The sequence below is a fragment of the Astyanax mexicanus genome, chromosome 4 (assembly GCF_023375975.1).
Source record: "Astyanax mexicanus isolate ESR-SI-001 chromosome 4, AstMex3_surface, whole genome shotgun sequence".
Classification (NCBI taxonomy): domain Eukaryota; kingdom Metazoa; phylum Chordata; class Actinopteri; order Characiformes; family Acestrorhamphidae; genus Astyanax; species Astyanax mexicanus.
The window spans coordinates 40,111,705-40,134,071 of record NC_064411.1 but is presented as its reverse complement, the minus strand read 5'-3'; the positions used below and the strand labels follow the sequence as shown (position 1 = coordinate 40,134,071).

The window sequence follows — 22,367 nt, the reverse complement described above, 5'->3', positions numbered from 1 at the left end:
AATGTAGCTGTGGAGCTGTGTTAATTAGTGCTGACGCTTTTTAAAAATATGGAGAAATTAAAAAATGCTTCTTCTGATTTGTCACTGAAAATGTTTGATAATTTCCTCTCCTCTTTCTAATAAGGTCATAGTGAGTGTGATTGGCCGCTGTGGGGAATCTCTCTCTCTCTCTCTCTCTCTCTCTCTCTCTCTCTCTCTCTCTCTCTCTCTTGAGTCTTATCTGGCTGAGTAGAGGTGAAGCTTGTTCTGCTGCTGAGTTGAGCAGTGTGTGTGCAAGAGATTGACATCCCAGTTCTACTCATTTTTCTATTGACCACTGTCACTCTCGTCACATCTGGTAAGTATAATATACTGGTAAAATATATATATCTTTACACTAACTTTGTGGACTGTATGTACACTGGCCTCTTTTTCTGTAAGGGTGTTATTGAAAGGGCAGTGAATGGTATGAATTCCTTTATCCTTGAAGAACTTAACTACTTTCTCCACATCGGGCCAGGGATTATCATGCACCATGGGGAAACCCTTACTGATCCACTACCAAATCAGACATGCTGAATGAGGTTGCATAATGTGGCATTTAATTGAAAACACTATTAACTTCAAACTGAGCAGGTGTCTCTGATAAGTAAATGAACAAGAATTATGTGAGAACTCTTTAAATAAACTATATAGAGTATATATTTACTTTTTCATCTTACATTCATGTGATGTACACTTTGCTATCATCCTGTCAGCCCATTTTAGTATTGCTATAGAAGTACAAATTAGTGAACTGATTTCTTATGATCTCTAAATGGGAGCGTTTGGTATCCAGTAAGGTGTAATGATTTGGTCTAAACTGTATTTCAGCCTTATTTGAGTATTATTATTTGAGTATAAGTGTAATTATTCTCTGATTATCAGTATGTTTGTTTTTTTCTCCACACAGACAGTGTGAGGTTGGTGGATGGTGGAAGTCGCTGTGCTGGGAGAGTGGAGGTTCTTCATAGAGGACAGTGGGGAACAGTGTGTGATGATTACTGGGATATGAGAGATGCTGCAGTGGTGTGTAGAGAGCTGGGCTGTGGGGAAGCCATAGATGCACCACGGAGAGCTCGATTTGGATCAGGATCAGGACCGATCTGGGTGGAATATGCTAACTGTGCTGGATCAGAGTCTTCACTGAAGAACTGTAGGTCTTATGATTGGGGTAGACAGAGATGTAATCATGATGAAGACGCTGGTGCTGTTTGTGCAGGTAAGATGCAAAAAAATAAAACACATTACACAGAGATGTAAACAAATGTGATGAGGCCTGTGTTGGAATGTACTGAATGAATTAAACAACTGTTAGTTGTTTTATATACACCCCTGTAAAAAAAACTTCTTTGTAACATGAAAAGTTTAAGCCTGAACCTAAATTCACTTTCATACACTTAATAAATGGATTATTACAGAGGTGGTTTTGAATGCTTTGGTTTAGAATTAGCAACTAAGAAATAATAAATATATTTTTTTAACATCCTTGTATTTCAGTTAATGAAAAGTGCAAAATATAAAAATCACTGCCCCATATAAGTTTAATTCCCTCCTATTCAAATTAACCTCCCAATGCTGTGTGTTAATATTAACATACATGTTCTCTTTGCTCTTATAAACACATTGTAGAAGTCAGACTGGTGGGCAGATCTCGCTGCTCTGGGAGAGTGGAGGTTCTTCATGGAGAGAGCTGGGTCACAGTGTGTGATGCTGACTTTGACCAGCAGGGTGCAGAGGTTGTGTGTCGAGAGCTGGGCTGTGGTTCTCCTGTGGAGGTTCTGGGAGCAGCTGCTTTTGGTAGAGGGGAGGGTCAGGTGTGGTCAGAGGAGCTTCAGTGTAGAGGAAACGAATCTCAGATTCACTTCTGTCCAAAATCATCTTCACTCAAACACAACTGCTCCCATGATAATGATGTGGGACTGGCATGTTCTGGTAGGTATTTCACTTCCTTTTGTCAATTTCACACAAAACACTGACAAAAACACACATCCACCAAATTCAGATAACAGACAGGTGAAGGAGACACAAATCCACCAGTTTGATTGATTTCTGTATTGCACAATATTATGAAAAAAGATATTAAGACATTAAGAAACCTTTAATTTGATTTGTCATTTATGTCCTTGAGGGCTAACCAGACTTTTTAAGTTTACAAGGAGTGCTGCAGAGAAGTCAAAAAGCAAAAGTTTTATACATTTGAAAAAATGTTTAGACTTTGACTATGTTGAATTGTTTTTGGTGACCATTTTAAAAGAAACTTACAAAGTCTTATTTTTTTATCTAAAACTACAAGTATGTTTTTTTTTTATTTTTTTTTTTAATGTCTACCATTGATTTACAGGCAGTGTGAGGAATAATAAATTATTTCATTTAGACTAAGATGAGTAATATTTAAGGAACTACACATGCAGTGTGTAATGCAACATGTCAGATGTGTGGCATTCCTAATGTGCTTTCACTAATGTGATTTTGCGATGTGGTAGAGTGCTGATCGTGGGTCCAACAGTATCCAGCACTTTTTAGTGGATTAGTGGATTGACCTGTCAATGTGTTTAGCCATGGCATAGCACATCTTTCTTCTGACTAGCCTTGTAATCTGATGCTTTCTTCTGGGTGCAGTGTTTTTTGATGATCAATGTACACAAATACTATACTGTAGGTGACAAGCGAAGACTTGTTGGTGGTCCTCACGCGTGCTCTGGGAGAGTAGAGAAGCTTCATCGGAATTCTTGGCTTCCAGTGTGTGATGCTGACTTTAACCAGCAGGATGCAGAGGTTGTGTGCAGCTGGGAGCTGGGCTGTGGTTCTCCTGTGGAGGTTCTGGGAGCAGCTGCTTTTGGTAGAGCAGAGGGTCAGATGTGGTCAGAGGAGCTTCAGTGTAGAGGAAACGAATCTCATATGTACCTCTGCCAGACATCTCCTTCCTTGAAACCCAACTGCTCTCACAACAAGGATGTGGGACTAAGATGCTCTGGTATGATGAAGTATGTTTGTAAAAGATTTAGATTAGTACTAAACTGTGAGCAATTAGTTTGTAATTACTGTATTTTTTTTTATTATTGTATTGTATTATTGTTGCCTACTATTTTTCCTCTGTAAATTCAGGTCACACTCAGGCTCGGCTGATGAACGGCTCAGATTCCTGTTCTGGTCGAGTGGAGCTCCAGTACCTCAGTGAGTGGGGTACAGTGTGTGATGTAAGCTGGGATATGAGAGCTGCCAGTGTCCTCTGTGCTCAGCTGAAGTGTGGGAGTTCTGTGGCTGTGTTGGGGTCAGACTGGTTTGGGGAGGGGAGTGGCCGGATCTGGGCTGATGTGTTTGATTGTCAGGGGAACGAAACACACCTGTTAAAATGTCCCATTTCATCATGGAGTCGAACTGCATGCTCTCATGAACAGGATGCTGGAGTTATCTGTAGTGGTGAGATCTTACAGTTGCAGTATAATAAATAACTGAAAGTTTATTACTCCCTCATTTTAAGCCAAGTAATATTTTTTTTTCTCTTCAGGTTCTTCTCTGGCGTCTCATGAGGGAGGAGTGCGGTTGTCTGGAGGGATGGAGTGTGAGGGGGAGGTGGAGGTGTTCTTCAGGCAGGACTGGAGGAGAGTTCTGCTGGACTCCTGGAGTGAGTCTGACGGTGAATTTACACTGCTCCGACGCGACAACGCACAGCGACGGATCCCATTCATTTTCAATGGGAAGCGCCGCCTCCGTCAGACGCAGTCGCGCGGTGCATCATGGGTCCGACGCGTCGAGAGCGGGGGATGCGATGCGATGAAAAGTTGAGCCGAGCTGAACTTTATTCAAATGAGTCCGTCCAACGCAATGCGTCTATCCAATCAGAGAGCAGGTGTTTGCCTGATACACGTCCTCAGCACAGTGTATGAAAACATTTTAGTTCCGCTTTCAAACGTTCCAGAAAACCATGGAAGAAAAGCTAATCATTGCGGTTTCAGGCTTCCCAGTGCTTTATGATCAGTCCCTGCCGATTTACAGGGACTCTGATCAGCGCAATGCAGCATGGAGAAAGGTTGCGGAGATAGTTGGGGTCTCTGGTTGGTTATATTAATTTAATATAATTTAATTGAAAACATCTAACTTTTGTTAGCCTATATGTTGCTCACCACACAGTGTTATGAAGCTCAATAGAACATTTACATTCATAAATATACATATAAATATATTTATATTTATTAGTTTATAAAAAATAAAGCTTGTATAAAACAATTTTCCATTTATTAATACCTCCTTTACGCTTCTATTTACAACTAATTGAATTTATGATTGAAAAATGTATTAATTTGCAAAAAATAGTTTCATTAAATTTATTTGAGTAATGCATTCAAAATAAAGATTTGGTTTAAGATTTCAGTGTATGTTCACAATTGTCCATTTTGCAATTTAAAAAAAAAGAACTGTATAGGGAGATAAATTAAATATATATTTCTCTTATTCTGTTTTAGAGGAAATCTGCCGTGCACGGTGGAGAAGCCTCAGAGATGTATACAAAAGGGAAAAAAACAAAGAAAAGGAAAGGAACAGGAGTGGGGCTGGGGCCTCATCTCATAGGCCATGGAAATATAGTGCAGTGATGGGGTTCCTGGCCCCTTTTGTGGAAGGCAGGCTCACCAGTGGCAACTTGCCACGCCAAGCTTCTCAGGCAGGGCCAGCTATGTCCAGTGACCAGCCAGCAGCAGCTCAGGAGCAGCCAGCAGCAGCTCAGGAGCAGCCAGCAGCAGCTCAGGAGCAGCCAGCAGCAGCTCAGGAGCAGCCAGCAGCAGCTCAGGAGCATTTGGAGGCATTAAACCTCAGCCAGACAGAAACAGTCCCTGAACCTCAACAGTACCCTGTTGAGTACCCTGTAATCGTTGAGGTAGCAGCAGTGGCAGAACCTGTTCCTGACACCCCTGGGTTTAGGGCAGGAAGAAGGAAGCGCCAGACAATGAGCCCCTTTGAGCGAGAGCTTCTGGCATCTCTTGGGGATGCATCTGTTCCGGCAGCACCTCCACCTCCCCCTCCCCCAAGCACAGATGAGGATGAGCTTTTTTTCCTCAGTTTAATTCCGTCACTAAAAAGGCTGTCTGTAGCAAAAAAAGCAGAGGTAAAGTTCAAGATTCACAAACTAATTTTTGAGGCTGGGCAGGAGAGTGAATGACTTCCTGAAGTAGAAAAAGATAAAGTGTAAATAGTTTTTTAACTGAATACTTGAAACAAAAAAAGTCAAAAGTGTAAATAGTTTTTTAACTGAATACCTGAAACAAAAAAGTCAAAAGTGTAAATTGATTTTAGTATGTTATAAATGGTTCATATGAGTTCAATTAAATATTTGTTTATAAAAAAACATTTGGAGTGAATGGTCCTCTTTATTGTATAATAAATAAAATTGCAAATGTAAAAAATAACTATTAAAAAAATAAAAGTAACTAACAGTGTAACTGAATATAATCATTAAAAAAACTTGATGAGTTTCCTAGTCCATATACTAAGAGTATTATAAATTTGAGAATCAAATGTATCTACAGAAAAATGAATATGTATGTTGTACACTAAATTATATTTTCACAATGATGTTACAGCTGTAAAATGAAATGTTATTTTCAGGTTTATACTGGTGTTTGTGCTTGTGCAGACTGGAATTTTGCACTTTAATTTGAATTTGTGGGTGGCTCTTAAAAGAGCCTTTGAGTTGCACTGACTAAATGCGGTCTTGCCAGGATACAGCACCCTCTTGATTGAAGAAAGAGGTGAAAGTTCCCCTGATGGTTATGGCCTCTCTTGTGGCGTTGTTTGTCCCCATCCTGGATACTTCCTGGAGAGCTACATTAGTGTCATCCTCAGGTGCAGGGTTAGGATTTGACACCCTATGCTCCCCCCTCAGGCTTGTGACCCTAAGAAAGTTATGCAGAATGCAGGTGGCTTTGACACACACCTCGGCAGTGGCAGGACTGACTCCAATAACTCGCCTGTACATCCTCCACTGGGAAGAGAGTATGCCAAAGGCACATTCTACAACCAGCCTGGCACGGCTGAGGCGATAGTTGAAGACCCTTTGCTCTCTTGGAAGGTTTGTGCCGGGGAAAGGACGCATCAGGTTCCTGCGGAGGGGGAACGCCTCATCTCCCACAAAGACATGTGGTATGGGCCCACGATGATCTGATCCTGAGATCACAGTGTCTTCTGGAAGCTGAAGGGTGCCATCTCTGAGCCTCTCACCAAAGGCTGAGTTATACAGTGACCCACCGTCACTTGTTCTTCCATACCCACCGATGTCAACAACCCGGAACAGGTAGTCTGCATCAACAACTGCCAAGAGAACAATGGAAAATGTTCCCTTGTAGTTGTGATACAGGGAGCCAGAGTTTGGTGGAGCTTGGATGACAACATGTTTTCCATCTATTGAACCGAGGCAGTTGGGGAAATTCCAGCGATGGTAGAACCCCTCGGCTATACTTTCCCAATCTTCTGAAGATGGAATGGGCATGAAGTCATTCAAGAGGGACAACCAGATAACTTCCGCCACCTCTTTAACAATCCCAGCCACTGTGCTGTGCCCCACTCTGTAGTTGAACGCTATTGTCCTGAACGAATCCCCAGTTGCAAGATATCTGTAAATTCACATAGAGAGAATTCTTATTAGCTTGTGCATAAAATGTTAATGCCACACAAACACTGTTGACTACCCTTCTAAAAGAAAAGTGTATTAAGTATATTTTTTAAAAGTATGCTTAACATGGAAAGGTACATACTTTTTAAAATTAAAACATACTTAAATACATACTAAATGTACCATTTTGGAACATAAGTATATTTCAATTGTAATGAAGCTATATTTAAACAACATACAAGTATTAAATTGTGCTTTTGAGTTCTTTTTCTGTACAACTTTTGCAAACTTTAGATTTAAGTCTGTGATTTTTAAACAACTTTTTAATATACTTTAAGTATGTTGTAAATATACTATTGGCATATTGATGCACATATTGTGTGCACCTTTAATGCTACTGGGAAATAAATACTCAGTACAGTATTTATTGCCACTATATATATATTTTCAACGTACACCATGTATAATTTAAACCATGGCTTATAAAAACATTATATGGAAATACAGAGAAAGCGTATTTAATGTGTATTTTCATTAAGTATATTAAATTGAATATGAACCATTAGTATTGTTTACCTACTTCGAACATAATTTTAATGCTCTTAACTATACTTCCTTTTCACAAGGGTAGTAATGTTAGATTTTAAACAGTGTAGCAATTATTTGTATAGTATTTGGTATTACATTAAAAGGTTTATGGTCATATTTGATCACACACTATACTATAATGGCTGGAATTAACTCTGATAAATTTTAACACTACCTGTTCAGAAAATCTAACAGTTCACAGCGGAATATGATAACGTATTATGATATAATAAATGTCAGACAGACACTATTCACTGAGTAATTAATTCATAATAATTTACAACATAATTATAAAAATAGAACAGTAAGTTACCTTAAACAAATTGCAAGGCGTTCAGCAGCACCAATTGCTTGCCGTAAACTGGTGTTGATCCTCGTAATCCGGGGTCCGACTCGTCCCAACAGGTTATCAAACTGGCCTTTGGACAGTCTAAAATACTGCTGGAACAGGACATCATCCAGGCGAAGCTCTTGTACCAAGCGGTGGTACTCCCCTTGCTGCTGCCGGCCACGCAGTATCTGGTGAACCCAGACAGACCGGCGGCGTTTTCTACGCAGATACAGGAAGGCAATTGCGACAATCCTCTTTTTATGATCCATAATGAATAAAAACAGCAATTCGAGGGTGCCCATATTTATACTCAACAACATTCCCTCCAAAATTCAAAATCCGGGCGGGAAAATATATGGTTGGGTGGAAATATCAAGAAATAGCTGACGGATACTCGAGCGTTCGTCACCGCTGCACCGTTACCCCTGGAAACATACACAAACGATTTGATTGGACGACGCAGGGAACGCCTTCGTCACGCCCACATGCGACCGGTTGGAGGGGGGTAGTGCGACCGTGTGCGTTGTCGCGTCGGAGCAGTGTAAATTCACCGTGAGGCCTCTGTGGTCTGCAGACAGCTGGGCTGTGGTTCTGTACTCAACATCTCCAGCTCCTCTTCATCCAGTCCTGAACACAGCTACATGTGTGTGACGGGTTTCAACTGCTCTGGGAGTGAAGCTCATCTGAGGAACTGCAGCAGCTCACAAGCAGATAACTGCAGCTCCACAGTACAGCTCTACATCACCTGCTCTGGTAAGCATTGCACAGTTAATATATGTATAATTTTATTTGTATGTATGATAACATGCAAAAGTGCCTCTATTATCCATATTTTTGAACATTCGAGAATAATTATTTGGCAAATATGAGTACATATACACAACACATATCTTGTGAAAGGAGTTTGAAAACATCTTTTGTATTTGTGTAAATTTTAGGTACATCTAACACAGTCCACAGCTCCATCAGGCTGGTTGGTTCTGGGGGAGACTGTGCAGGAAGGCTGGAGGTTTTCCACAGTGGATCATGGGGGACAGTGAGTGATGAATTGTGGGATATTGAGGATGCGCAGGTGGTCTGCAGGCAGCTGCAGTGTGGAGTGGCCCTCAGTGCTCCAGTACCAGTACCAGCCCGGTTTGGATCTGGAACTGGACCCATTTGGCTGAATGAGGTGGAGTGTGAGGGGAACGAGGTGTCTCTGTGGAACTGCAGATATCAGCTGTGTGGAGAGGATGAATGTGGACACAAGGATGATGTAGGAGTCGTGTGCTCAGGTACTTCGTATCTTGAATTGCTCAGTTTGTAATGATCTTGTAATCAAGTACAAATGCCCTATCTATGTACAACTGGAGGTACATTTTGAATACCGTAATTAAAGAAGAAACTTTTGCACGTTTAAATCAATGTGCATAACTAGCTAGCTATCTTTCTCCCGCCAGAGTATAAAGAGATCAGACTGACTGAGGGCTGTGAGGGGAATCTGGAGGTGTTCTATAATGGAACCTGGTGGAATGTGTGTGTAAATGGGATGACTGATGAAACGGCAAAATTGATCTGTCGAGAGCTGAACTGTGGAAGAACTGGCAGTGAGTCTTGGTCTAAAGCAAGAGTGGAATCAGCTCCTAACTGGCTGGATAATGTAAAATGTAGGAAACATGACTCCACTCTGTGGCACTGTCCATCTTCTTCCTGGGGGGAGAACAGGTGTGATAATCGCAATGAGGTTGCTTGCATTACCAGCTCAGGTAGGCAGATATGATGAGGTGTTAAAGACTTTAAAGAATGCTAGAACTAATGTAGTTTGTAATTGGAATTTCATAATATTTGATTTTTTGTCCTACCACAGAGAATGGAAATACACTAGATTTGACAAATTGGCTGTGTGATTCATCTCCTCATGAGAGACCGTGCTCAAGTAAGAAAACTTATCATTATCAAAATGGTCATGTCTTTGATAAACTACATTTTCTTTCTTTTTGACTGCATGTTCTGCCAGCATGCTTTCACTAATAAACAATTCTTGTCTTTGCTCGCACTGTTTTATTTGTAGTTTGCATATTTTTTTGCACTTTAACATATTTTAGATAACACTTCTACAGTGATATTTTTAACAAAGGTTTAGAGAGGGATTCTGGGTAATGGAGTCCATCAGAGTGTCTATGTAAGTCTGAGGAATTCAGGTGTAGACAGGACAGGTGTGGTGGATGGGGGTGGGTAATATGGCCCTAAAACAATATCACGATATTTCATGGCATTTATCGCGATAACAGTACTCTTGGTGATATGACAAAACACTGAATTAAAGATATTATTTTAAAAATACACTACTGAAACAAAATAAAAATTAAATTCCGTTTTTGCATATGATATGGCACCCCCCCCCCAAACTACGATATAAAAAAATACAAGACTTTTTATCAGATGGTAACAGACATCAGTGATCAAGAAAGTCATGATACTATTAATGCACTCTATATAATCGAGGATTAAAGTAAAATGAATAATATTGGACAGATAAAAACAGCAACCCCAGTGGTGCCCTGCAGTGGTAATTAGGGGTGGGTGATATGGCACGATATTTCAGGGTATAGTATTGTTTTTTGCGTTTGATACGATATGGCACAGCCCTAGTGGTGGAAATAACAGGTGTAACAGACAGCTTGCTGAAGACAGACAAACTACACTCTATTAGAAGCAATATCTTATTTAAAAAAATATTAGTTTAAAAAAATCAACTGTTTCAACTAAAACGGTAAAACAAGGTAAGTGCTTTTTTTTTACTATGGCTACTTCTGTTTTTTTTTTTCTCCTGCTCTCTTCTGCTTGTATATATTTTTCATCTTACAATGCTTTTTTGTGGTTTACCACATCTCTATAAGAACATATTTCATCATACAGTATATACGACTGTTGTAAATGTTTGTAAGACTTTGATGGATAATCATTTTTTTCCCTCTGTGGTGTGTTTCCTCTGAGGCTGAGGGGAGGAGTAGGAAGCTGTTCTGGATGGCTGCAGGTGTATCATAATAAAACATGGGGGTCTGTATGTGGTGATCTCTGGGACATCAGGGATGCTCAGGTGATCTGCAGGCAGCTGGGTTGTGGGCCGGCGCTGAGTGCTAATAGAAGAGCTGCTGATGGTTCTGGTGGAGGAACTATCTGGATGAACAGAGTGAAGTGTAGAGGGAATGAGATTCACCTGTGGGACTGTCCTCATTCCCTGAAGAACCACACTGACTGCTCCCACAGTGCTGGAGTCACTTGTGGAGGTCAGAGGAACAGACACAACTGAATATATTTGCCTCCTAACTGTTACAGAAACTTTACACATGCTTGAGAAAAATACTTACATCACATTGTTATTTTATGCTCACTCACTTCCTGTATCATACTTTCCCTTTAAATAATAAAAGAGGACAGATGGGACATTTTGTCTTGCAAGGTCAGGGACCACTTTTCTCCATTGTAAACAGGCTTGATAGCAACTTCGGAAACTATTGTTGATCATAATGTTGGTCACACACATTTGGTTTCCATCATTTAATAATTGTAATGTTTTTGGGAAGGATAGAAAGTAACAATAGTGAGAGTCTGTATGTGCTTTGCACCAGTCTGTCTAGATCATTCTGTGTTTATAGACATTTCATATGTCATCTTCCATAATATTCATCACAAAATAAAAATTCACATCCAATAAAAGGACTGTGTTCATGTATAAATTGTCTATACATTTTGTATATTTGTTTTTTAGATTCTCAACCACAGACAAGAAGAATCATAAACTCCTCCACCAGCTGTTCCCTCCATCTATCCAGTGTCTCTCCTGGTTCTGGGATATGTGCTCTTCCTGGCCTTAGTGCTTAGTGCTGTTTTATCAGAACAGAGTGCTCAGGAGAGGTAGGGGGATTCAGAGATCATCTACAATCCACTTTCTGTACTTTCTCTAATCATCATTAGTACTTCAATCTGTCATCAGTCTTCTCTTCTACTGAACTGACTCCATGTTTCTCTCTGTCTCTCTCACAGTGATCTCTAAGAGGAGGAAGACTTCAGCTGAGCCTGTCTATGAGGAGATTGACACCAGGCTCATCCCTAAAAGAATTACTGTCTCAACTGAAAGTAAGAGTAAAATGTTTTTTTTTTTCTCTCAAAGCAGAAATGTCTGGTATTTACAGAAATAATGTAGCAGTTAATCAAATACTTGTCAGATAACTCTCTTTTCATATTGTTATATTTTAGTAGTGTTTTTTTTTTTGTAGATTTTCTTCCTTTGTTAATAAATTACACCAATTTATCTATCTTTTCTTCCCACTGAATAATGTTACACACTTACACATGTGAAGATAAAATTATGTTTTTAGGAATAAAATATATGTAAATGAAATAAAAAGCCAACTGAAAATACATATTAGTAATATCAGTTTATTCTAATATGTTTTAGGTAAAGCAGATAATGAGGAAATGCAGTTAAGTTATGATGTCATTTTTGCTGGACAAACACCTGACAGTGCAGCAGGTATGTTTCAGTTTTTTTATCTGTCCTTATCACTAATGCCTATTTGCATCTCTGCAGAAAAAAAAAATATATATATTTCTTCAACTTTCCCATGTATAAAGCTAGCAATTTAAAAGAGAAAGATATCAGATGAAATGACCAATATCAGTCATTAAGAATTTTGTTTCTTTTTTTTTTTGCAGAGGAAGAACCAGATAATTACGATGATGTTATTGTGGAACAAAACTCAAACATTGTGATGGGTCTGTAGAGTTATGTATGAGTGAGCAAATTCTAATCTTAACAACTAAAACATCCCTAATAAAAGTCATGTTCACTTTATTTTTGTTAGGAAACATGCTGGAGCACTGTGAAGTTTTAAATTAAGGGATGAAATTAGTCCCCCTGTGTTAAAAAAAGCTTCTTTTACCCGGTGAAAATAGTCACACTTCCATTACATTATGCTAACATTACTTTGTTTTAAAGCAACTGACCTATAAAGATAGTGAGCCAAATTTAGGTCGAGCCAAGTTTATGAAACTACACACTTTTACTGCAGTACAGATTTACACTCTCTACTAAATAATCCATCTCAAAAGCAGAAAAACTTACTTTATACTGGGAGGCTAGATCGTTAAATATAGGGAGTATAGGGAATGTTTTCTTCTGATTTTGAGCTGGACTTTTTAGCAGGGTCAACATTACTGGCTTTCAGGAGCCTAATCTTTAAATTCTTAACAATTAGCTATATTGTAGCGAAGCTGCTTTTATATTCTGTTCACTGTGAATTCACTGTTCTGTTCTGTGCTGGGCTTGTGATTGGGGTAGGGGGAGGGGCAGAGCAGGAAAGCGCGTGTGTGTGTGTGTGTGTGTGAAGGGAGAGAGAGAGAGAGAGAGAGAAGAGCTGCCCGTGAGTGTGTGCTGAGAGTGAGAGCTAGAGTTAACCAGTTAGCACTAGCCTTTTGTTATTTTTCGTAGTGATGGGCATAACAGCTCTTTTAGATGAACTGAACCATTAGAATAAGATATCGTTAGATACGATATACGATATACGATACCATTAGATATCGTATAATAAACCCAACATTTAGTTACATATTTCAATATTTGTTATTTATATATATTTTTACAACACTTGTAAAAAAAAACGGGAGACTTTTCGTATTATGTTATTTGTAATGTGATTTATATATATAAATCACATTACAAATAACATAATACAAAAAATAAGTATGAACTTCTGCAACATAGATATTACATTAAGAGCAAAATTAACATAAAAACATTTACATTCAGAAGAAAGTATCAACTTCAATGTGCAATCAAATTGAAAATAAATAGCGTAACTGTAGTGCAAAACAAAAGGTCAAGAAACTAAAATAAATACATATAAATAAAACAAAGACACATCCATACGCTCACTGTTGTGGGTGCAGAACAAATTAAATCCAAACAGGATCATCATGATAAAGGTGGCCTTATGCCCTTTACTTCAGAAACTTTGTCTATTGGTTATGAATATGCTTGTTATACAACTATTATTACTAATAGTAATAATATTATAAAAAAAATAACCACGATAACAATATACGTTATTATTACTATTACCAGGCCTCAACCTTGTTTTAATTTTCTCGAGAGCGCCAGCCCTGATAACAGTTCAGTGAGTGACCGAATCACTGAGTGAACGAGAGCACCAGCCCTGATAACAGTTCAGTGAGTGACCGAATCACTGAGTGAACGAGAGCACCAGCCCTGATAACAGTTCAGTGAGTGAAGGAATCGCTGAGCATTGAGCAAGTTTCCTCGCAATGAGAGTCTCCGCCACCAGATTCGCCGGTGATTCAGTGATTCACAGACCACACAGCAGTTCCCCTGCCGGCCTGTGGGGTCGCTGCTGAGCTTAACTACTGAACTGAGAAATGAACGAAATGAACAGCAACCTGTGTTCTAAGTTAAGTCAATAAAGCGAATTAAACTGCCTACTCGGTCCTTCTTTCAGAGTCCAGGCGGACGCTACAATATATTTAAAACCCCTTTAGTCCAGTAACAGCTGTGTTTATTTGTTTTTTAAAGTCACTGGTTAGCACTGGTTGATCTCTGTTCATAATATTGCAGCAAATATCCAGCACAACAAACCCAGCTTTAAACCCAAACCATCACTGTATAAACAGAGACAGAGGAGAAGTTTTCTTTCAGAAACAGCGAGGGTTACCTGCGTGTTTACTAATCCGTTACTCGTTCGTGCTGGCGTTAAGATCATTTGCACGTTAGGTGGATTTACAGGGCTAACGTGTATTTATCTTATTAATCTTTAGTGATAGCAGGTAAAATCTTGGCAATGAAAGCTATGAGTCTCGTGGCTCGAGTTTATGGGGCGTTTGGGGACAGTAGAACCAAAACAGCTTAGCTATGTAAGTTAGTTTGCTAACTTACGGAGCTACTTCATGACGCAGATTAGTCCATTCATCATTAAATTATCATACAATGCAAAGAACAAATGCTGTGTTCAGATGATGTGGTAAACTATTCATCTACATGTTGTTCTTTCTTAGCTATTCATGTGATTTTCTCTATCATTAACAGGGTGGTGAGCTTCCTGAGGGCTTTGAGGATAGTTATCCTGGTGCGTGTCTTTCGTCTGGCCTCTCAGAAGAAAGATCTGGAGAAGGTCACTAGAAGAAAGGTGAGGATCTAAATGGGTGCTGGCCATCATTCTTTTATTTTAATTAAATTATATCAATTATTCATATAGATTCTAATGAAATGTTAAACTTAATTACAGTTTGATTATTTCATCATGATTCAGAGAGAATTAAATAAAAAATTAAACAATTTGATGTATTTAGAAATAGGTTGGAAAATTATTAAAATCCATCAAAACCTTTTAAAATACACCCAAGTTACTGTTTGTATGCTGATTTGTGGCATTTGTGAATCTTGCAGGTATCTGAGAACAAAAGGCGGTAACAAAAAGGATGGATTTGATTTGGATCTCACCTATGTCACAGGTTGGGATGCTTTACCTAATTATGTAATCTTATTTGAATCTAGATTTTCTGCTTTTGGTTTGGGATCCAATAGTTAATAATGTTTGTTGCCGTGTCTTTTCCCTCACCTGGAAAGCAGGCACTCTACAGAAATCCCATAAAAGTAAGCTTAACAATTAAGAAAATAAAATAAAACTGAAAAGTCTGTAGAAGGCAATTATTTTAGCTGAATTATTGATTTAAACAGATTTTTATGTAACAATGTTACAATTTGCTGTATTTAGGAAGCTGCCATATTTCTGGACACAAAGCATCCCGATCATTACAGAGTTTACAATCTCTGCAGTAAGTTAGATCATGAAAAACCTGGAAAAGGCAAGGAACTTGAAAATAGTCATTTTCAGGCCTGGATAAGTTTTGGAAAAAAAAACAAAAAAAAAACAAAGTCAAAGTCAAATTTACTCTTTGTGATCTTTGTGTTTCCATTTATTGACTCCGTTTATCGACTCCGTTTATCGACTCTGTTTGTCGACTGAGAAAAGCTATTTAAAAAATAATTTGATAACTTGATTGGAGTTTCAGATGGAATATAACTGTAAATTCACAGAGAAAAATCTAGGTGTTTAGGCTGTAATTTAGCTCTTGCTCTCTTCCACTCTTTGGGAAGCATATTGGTTATATATGCAAGTAAATTACCAGTAATGGTGACAAGAAGGCAACATTTAAACAGATGCATTTAAAAGCTGTTAAAAAAATAAAGAATCTACACAATATAGACACAACCTAAACATATTCCCTGACAGCCAGATATATGCCAAATTAGTTTATTTAAAAATTGATTCTGTTCAAAGTTTTAAACAGAAGATTCTATATCATGTTTGATGAAAGTATGAAATACTGTTTACAGGTTAAACATTAGAAATGTTTATCAGTGTTTAAAATGGGCCTGAGCTGATTAATACATCAGTGCAGAGTGAAGTAATTTAGCCCTACATTATGGAGCGCTCAGAATTTGACACATTTTATTATTGAAGATTGTGTCTTAGCATTGCTTAAATAAATGTTTTTTTTTTATTATTTAAATATATTTAATGTAAATATAGGCCTACTATAATCAGTTTTGATATACATTCTTGTCTACTCTGATGTTTTAAACACGCTATGGTCATTAAAATGTGCTGCGAAAGCATAGAAAAGGCACAGAAAATAATTTAAATTTATAGGTTAACACTATTTGTAATCTACATGTGTATACATATTTTACCCTTGTTTTCTTTTTTTCCAGAGGGAATTATAAAATAAGCTAAAGACTTTCATGTTTACTACAACTTAATTATTAATCATGTACCAGTGTTTTATAGCAAATGTAACCAAAAAATGTCCCACATTATATGTCCCAGGTTATAATTTTTTGCATTGTCAGCGATACCAGACGCACATTCACACACACACAATGGAAACATGAAAAGCTAGACGTGCTAATGAAACGTAAAATACTACTGCTTTTACTACTGTTGATGTTTGGTGCAGCCATCTTGCGTTCTGAACTTGTGGGTTTATTCCAGTTGAAATGTTCTACTTAGAACTTGGAAATTTCCAGTTCTGAATTCCTACTTCAGATGGAATGCAGTATAAGGATTCACATTAGAGCTCGACCCAACCTGCCCCATACACTGTCATTTTGAGCCAAAGCCCGAATTAAACCTGACATTTTTTGAGTAAGTAGAGCATTAAAACTGAGCTTTTAAAAACATTTTCGTTCTGTTTAGAATGAGTGAAGAATGAATAAGACCTATTATTTAAGAAAAATATTATTAATTATTAGGAACAGATCTCCAAAAGATTATAACATGAACAATGCAAACAATGATCCAAAGGCCTAAACATTAGGCTACAATGTCTGAATGACTTTCCTCTAATCTAGTATAATATAACATGGTTTAAAAAAAGAAAATAAATTCTTTTATAATTTTATTTATATTTTTTTCCCATTTTCTCCCCAATTTACACAGCCAACCCACTCGTTAGGACTCCCCCTATCACTAGTAATGCCCCAACACACCAGGAGGATGAAGACTAGCACACTCTTTCTCCGATACATGTGAAGTCAGCCACCGCTTCTTTTCGAGCTGCTGCTGATGCAGCATTGCCAAGCAGCCAGCACATTTGGAGGAAAGCGCAGCGGCAGGTGAAGTGCGTAATATGGACAGTGTGCACTTTGCACTTTTTAAAAACAGTTTGATTTGTTTCTGCTATATTTTGATTCATAGCTTTATATAAAATGAAAATAACTTATAACTATATTATTTTCTTTAGCCCGAGGAACCTGAGGAAAGTGGTGGGAAATCTCGAGCCAGGTCAGACCTTGGGTTGGGTTTGGGCAGAGAACCTAAGCTCTTATTCACATATTGAACTTTGTGTGTGTTCTCAGTGACATGTTGAACTACACTGCCAGTTTGAGGGAATGTCATTGCCATCCACTGCAAAGGAGGCAAAGGTGATGCTGAAGTTTTCACTGATTTAAAGACATCATCAATGTTTTCTATATGCATTTGATTTGATTTTTAGGTTAACCCATCACCATAGTTGTTCAGCTGAATGTCTAAAGCCATATCCAAACTGGATTCACTTATTCATTTTAGCTGAGGAGGTTTTTTTTTTTTCTTCCTTCATGGCACGGATATGTCAGGGTGTAGCAAATCTCAGGTGCATGCTTTATACAGCAGTCAAATTCAGAAGGTGAACCACATGACTCCTCAGAGGTGCAGAGCTTCTCTCAGCTTAAGGCAAGTGATTGTGTAGCATAGCCTGTTGCCTACATACAGCTCTGAAAAAAATAGAGACCACTTAAAAATGATCAATTTCTTTGATTTTACCAATTTTTACCAAATTGAATATAATCAAGAGGAAGATGGATGATCACAAGCCATCAAACAACAAACAAAGCTGAACTGCATCTTTTTTTGGTATTTCAGCTGTTTATAATTTTCTGCAAATAAATGCTCTAAATTAAAATATTTTTATTTGGAATTTGGGAGAAATGTTGTCCATAGTTTATAAAATAAAACAGCAATATTCATTTTACTTAAACATATACCTATAAATTGCAAAATCTGAGAAACTTGATTCAGAAACTAAAGTGGTCTCTTTATTTTTTTCCAGAGCTGTTTGTTATGAACATGTTACTGTATTTCTGTATTTATTGTAAGTTGGTTATAATATTCTTATCACATGTTTTTGATGGGGAATGCAATACGTAAAATGATTAGCTGCTCCCACCTGAGTCATTTAAGCAAAGAATACTGTATTTTCCTGATGTCATGAAGAAAAAATGCATTACTCCATAGATAAAGCTAATCGCTTCACAATAGGGTTTATGTTGGGTGTCTGAAGTTTGCTCTGCAGCTTAACTCCGTGGGTGATCCAGCCAAAATCTGCTGGACACTTATAGCCACTTTGTTAGTCCTGGGCAAAAATCAATATGCAGTCACTTCTAACTGCAGTTAGTTGTCTCAAATAGATTTGCTTACGAATTGACTTGACTTGAATTGTGTGACCAATATTTTACTCTCCATAAAAGCAGAAAAAGGTTTGTTGCATAGCTACAGTTTGTACTTCTGTACTTTTTTATAGAGAAGTGTTACACGGGGGGTCATAAACCTGAAGAAACCTAAAGCAATTCTGTTTGAGAGAGTTGTTTTAGGCAGGTGTGTAAGACTTTAGGTATAAAGTTCACACATGACTGTCCTGGTGACTGCAACAATCAGGGGAAACAGTGAGGAAACTAAAACTAGCAAAAGTATTTAATCAAGATTTTGATTAATTTTACTGTTTTTCTGTTTTTATTGTCTCTCCATCTCTGCTACAAATGAAAGGCTTAATCTCTGTTTGGGAAACCAAACCATGGACACAGAACACAGTTAATTAAATGGAATTCAATGTTAAAGATACAGTACTAATAATATTCACTGCTGAAATGGTTCCCACTTCCTGCTAAGGTGCTGCTACATGGCTACTGTGTTGTGTTCCTAGCTGATTTCTGTGCAGTTGTATTCCAGATGGTTGCTAGGGTCTTTAAGGTGGTTGTCGAGTGGTTACTCTGGTAACCCGTTTAACAATGAGCCAAATATATTTTGTACCAAATATAGATGTAGAATGTTGTACAATTTTAAGATCTTTTAATAATCGCATGAGGTTTAGTAAATTTCGAAAGTAGACGCTGTATTTTATTTTTCATATTGTACACTGTTTATGCTTATGCCCGGCTGTCCTCTTCTTCTTACGTATGTAGTCTCATAGACGGCAGGGGTGCCACACTAAAGAAACAAACACACAATGGCTGACCAGCTGAATTTAAGTTAAAAGAAAATGTGTTTGTAATGTAATATTTGATAAGGGCCCTTGAGCATTTCGAATCAAGTCAGCTTGAGAACTGTTTTTTTTCTGTTGCAACAGGGCGCACGGGTACGATGGTGTGTACATGGTTGATTGACAGCGTTTAGTTTGAGAGTGCGCAGGTACTGTATTTCTCCTGAGGTGAGGTGAATGTGTATGTATATATTCAGTGTGTCAGAACTGCTCCTTTAGTTTCTGCTGTGCTCAGTTGAAGACTGAGACCAAGTAGTTAAACATACAGCTCTGGGGAAAAAAAATGGTTTTCATGCATCTTGGCATGTTCTCCTCCACCAGTCTTACACACTGCTTTTGGATAAGTTTATGCCATTCCTGTTGCAAAAATTCAAGCAGTTCAGCTTGGTTTGATGGCTTGAGATTATCCATCTTCCTCTTGATTATATTCCAGAGGTTTTCAATGAGATTTTTAAGTGTTTTTTTTTTCCAGAGCTGTATGTCTGCACTCTCCTACAAAAGTATTGAAACACTGAGGCCAATTGATTTTTTTTCTTCTGCTCTAGTGAAAACATTTTGGTGTAACAAAAATATAATTTAAAGATGAATATTGAAGACAAATTGGTAAGTTCGGACAAAAGCTGAATTGTTGACCTTTTGTCTCCTATTCATCTTTTAATGTCAAACCCAATTTGTTTTCAGTCTAAAGCAGAAATAAAGAAATGAGACTGACTTATCAAGTACTTTTGGGGGGCAGTGTATGTTTAGGGGCTGTTTCCTGTGTAGTTCCAATTAAAATCTGCAGTCAGTCTGCTCCTTTCAGAGTGACTGCACTGTTATGTATATTGGTTATGTAATTTAATGCTCCTGGGCATTGCTGTGTTTGTTGTGCAGGTGTGGGAAAGGGCAATGGCAGTGATCTGAAGGTGCGGATCATAGTGAAAAGAGAGCAGGTGTTCCAGTGTGTCTGTGCCACGCAGACGAACTGTAGGGTAAGCTAACTTTTAAAGGTTTTCTACAGTATAAACCTGTATTTACTTCCTCATAGTCAAATGACAAGAGTAGTTTCAGTACAAAAAAGTGAAAAACTGTGAACCTTAAACACAGTGGTTTCCTAATTAAAACCAGAGCTATATGGCATATCCAGAACAGACATGTGAAGTGGGCTAATCCCACAACCCCTAAATGATTTAGTAGTTTAGGGTGATTTCACACCTACTTTTTTATGTGTCAAAATAAACTGTTCATATTTACGTGTAGTGCTGTTTGTTTGGACATGGATGAGTACAGTAATCACAACTGCAATGAGACTGCTGAGAACTGTTGGTCTTAACTCTGAATTGGTTGGTTTGTGATGTGAACATGATCTGACCTTGATCCAACCCATCTGTCAAGCATACTCTGTCAGTTTTAAGATGTGGAGTCAGTCAAATGAACACATGCCACCTCTGCTGTTGTTCCATGTTAAACTGCACAGAAATCTGTTTACTTTCTTGCTCCCAGCCAAGACAGCTCTGACCAACAACCAAACAGATTACAAAGATTGTTGTGACTCGTTTTGGTGAGCTTGAATTTTATCCTCTGTTAAAACAACAAACCATGAGGGAAATGCTCCAAGAGAATCAATTAATTACCTGACTTGGACCAGAGCAAACAAACTATAGTGTGAAAAAACATACACTATTAAAAGATTTTGTACATACATACACTAGTGAAAGCGTTTGTGAATCGGTATCATCTTAACCCCAAATCATATTTTAAATATGTACTAAAGAACAACTTTTAAATATTCAATAAGCTCATAATATTGAACCTTTAAAGACAGTAGCAGCCCACTAAAAACATAAATCACATTGTAATTGTTGGGAAAGGTCTTTCAGATGTTTGTCTTATGTTCCTTTGTGTTTATTTTACTGTTCGCTCATATACTGTGTTCTCATATTTTACCAGCTGTTCCCAGATACTGAAAACAATGCCGTGGTGATCAGCTTTCAGGAAGGGCCAGTGGTTTGTGGTGATGTTAAGGTCATGTTTGAATCCAGGGCTGTAAGTTCCCAATCTATTGTAACGTAAGAATGATTTTATGGACATCGTTTTTTCCAGTTGTTTGGCAAAATGTTTTTTCTCTATTGTTCTCTATGCCCAGGGTCTTCCAAAGGGGTATGAGGACTATCCTTTCTATTTCTGGTTCAACACTTCATTTGTAGAGAACAACAGGTGAGTTTTTTGCTGTCCATTGTCCTCAGAAGCAGACACTGGCTTTGTTTACCTACCAGACCACTCTGGTTTTAGATTTTATATATAAAAATGCCAGGCCACTTAATTCATTAATTAGAATATTTTGATATTTTGTCCCCTCTCAGTTTAGTAACATTACTGCTTTCAATGTAAAACGAAAAATCATATGGACTGCTGCTTGAATGCAATCTATAATGCTTTGGTCCCAAAACAGGCTCTATCTGTCAAGGGAGGAACTGGACAACCCACGTAAGTCCAAAACCTGGGACATCTACAAGGAGGACTTTGGTGTGACCGTGTCTTTCAGTGACCCTGCACTTATGTAGCAGACGACACTTGCTTGTGTATCTCAACTAAAACCCTTAAGCCCTGCACAAGGTCTAAATCTTTGCTCTAATGTAGGTTTTCACACACTTATAAAAGGTGAGTGATGTTTAGGGATTGGATTCGGGCTATATAACCTCAACTTTGTCCATCCCCCATCTTCACTGTAAGAGCTTTTTACTGAGCCGTGCGTTACACCACAATATTATGCATTTGTTTGTCAAATGTTTTTTTTGTCTTTAAATGAAGACAAATGTTTGTGTCAGTTTAGCATATTAAGCCTCCAAAATGTAAATCTTACTCTTTAAGCTTGAGTGTACATCAAATAAAGCAATCGAGGCTGCCACTGTGAAATGGTCAATGGTTATGTGTGCAGAAACATGTTTTTGTAGTACACATGTATTGAAATAAATACTAATGTCTCTGTAA

General features: G+C 38.0%; 2 protein-coding genes across 22 annotated transcripts in view; both read left to right on the top strand.

The window, feature by feature from the left end:
- LOC111194502 (scavenger receptor cysteine-rich type 1 protein M130) overlaps nt 1–22,367 on the top strand; it is a 33,602-nt gene extending 11,235 nt beyond the window's left edge. For 5 of the 21 annotated variants that reach the window (XM_049478640.1, XM_049478647.1, XM_049478630.1 and 2 more), the window contains 13 exons: nt 11,571–11,663; nt 11,986–12,060; nt 12,243–13,755; nt 14,626–14,725; nt 14,986–15,050; nt 17,042–17,222; nt 17,346–17,386; nt 17,461–17,526; nt 19,485–19,546; nt 20,271–20,368; nt 21,327–21,422; nt 21,523–21,593; nt 21,829–22,367. In XM_049478640.1, the coding sequence (XP_049334597.1) occupies nt 11,571–11,663; nt 11,986–12,060; nt 12,243–12,310 (236 nt within the window). In that variant the 3' untranslated portion in view covers nt 12,311–13,755; nt 14,626–14,725; nt 14,986–15,050; ... (6 more) ...; nt 21,523–21,593; nt 21,829–22,367. Of the gene's footprint in view, nt 1–124; nt 207–11,295; nt 11,442–11,570; nt 11,664–11,985; nt 12,061–12,242; nt 13,756–14,625; nt 14,726–14,985; nt 15,051–15,168; nt 15,193–15,313; nt 16,748–17,041; nt 17,223–17,345; nt 17,387–17,460; nt 17,527–19,484; nt 19,547–20,270; nt 20,938–21,326; nt 21,423–21,522; nt 21,594–21,828 lie in introns of those variants that run through there. The other 16 variants (XM_049478633.1, XM_049478636.1, XM_049478634.1 and 13 more) reach the window with 16 other exon arrangements.
- Nucleotides 14–3,822, top strand: LOC125801702 (deleted in malignant brain tumors 1 protein-like). Its single transcript, XM_049478651.1, has 6 exons — nt 14–337; nt 932–1,240; nt 1,651–1,953; nt 2,681–2,995; nt 3,127–3,441; nt 3,530–3,822. The coding sequence occupies exons 2-6, from the start codon at nt 1,030–1,032 to the stop codon at nt 3,805–3,807; spliced, it is 1,422 nt and encodes a 473-aa protein (XP_049334608.1). The 5' UTR covers nt 14–337; nt 932–1,029; the 3' UTR covers nt 3,808–3,822.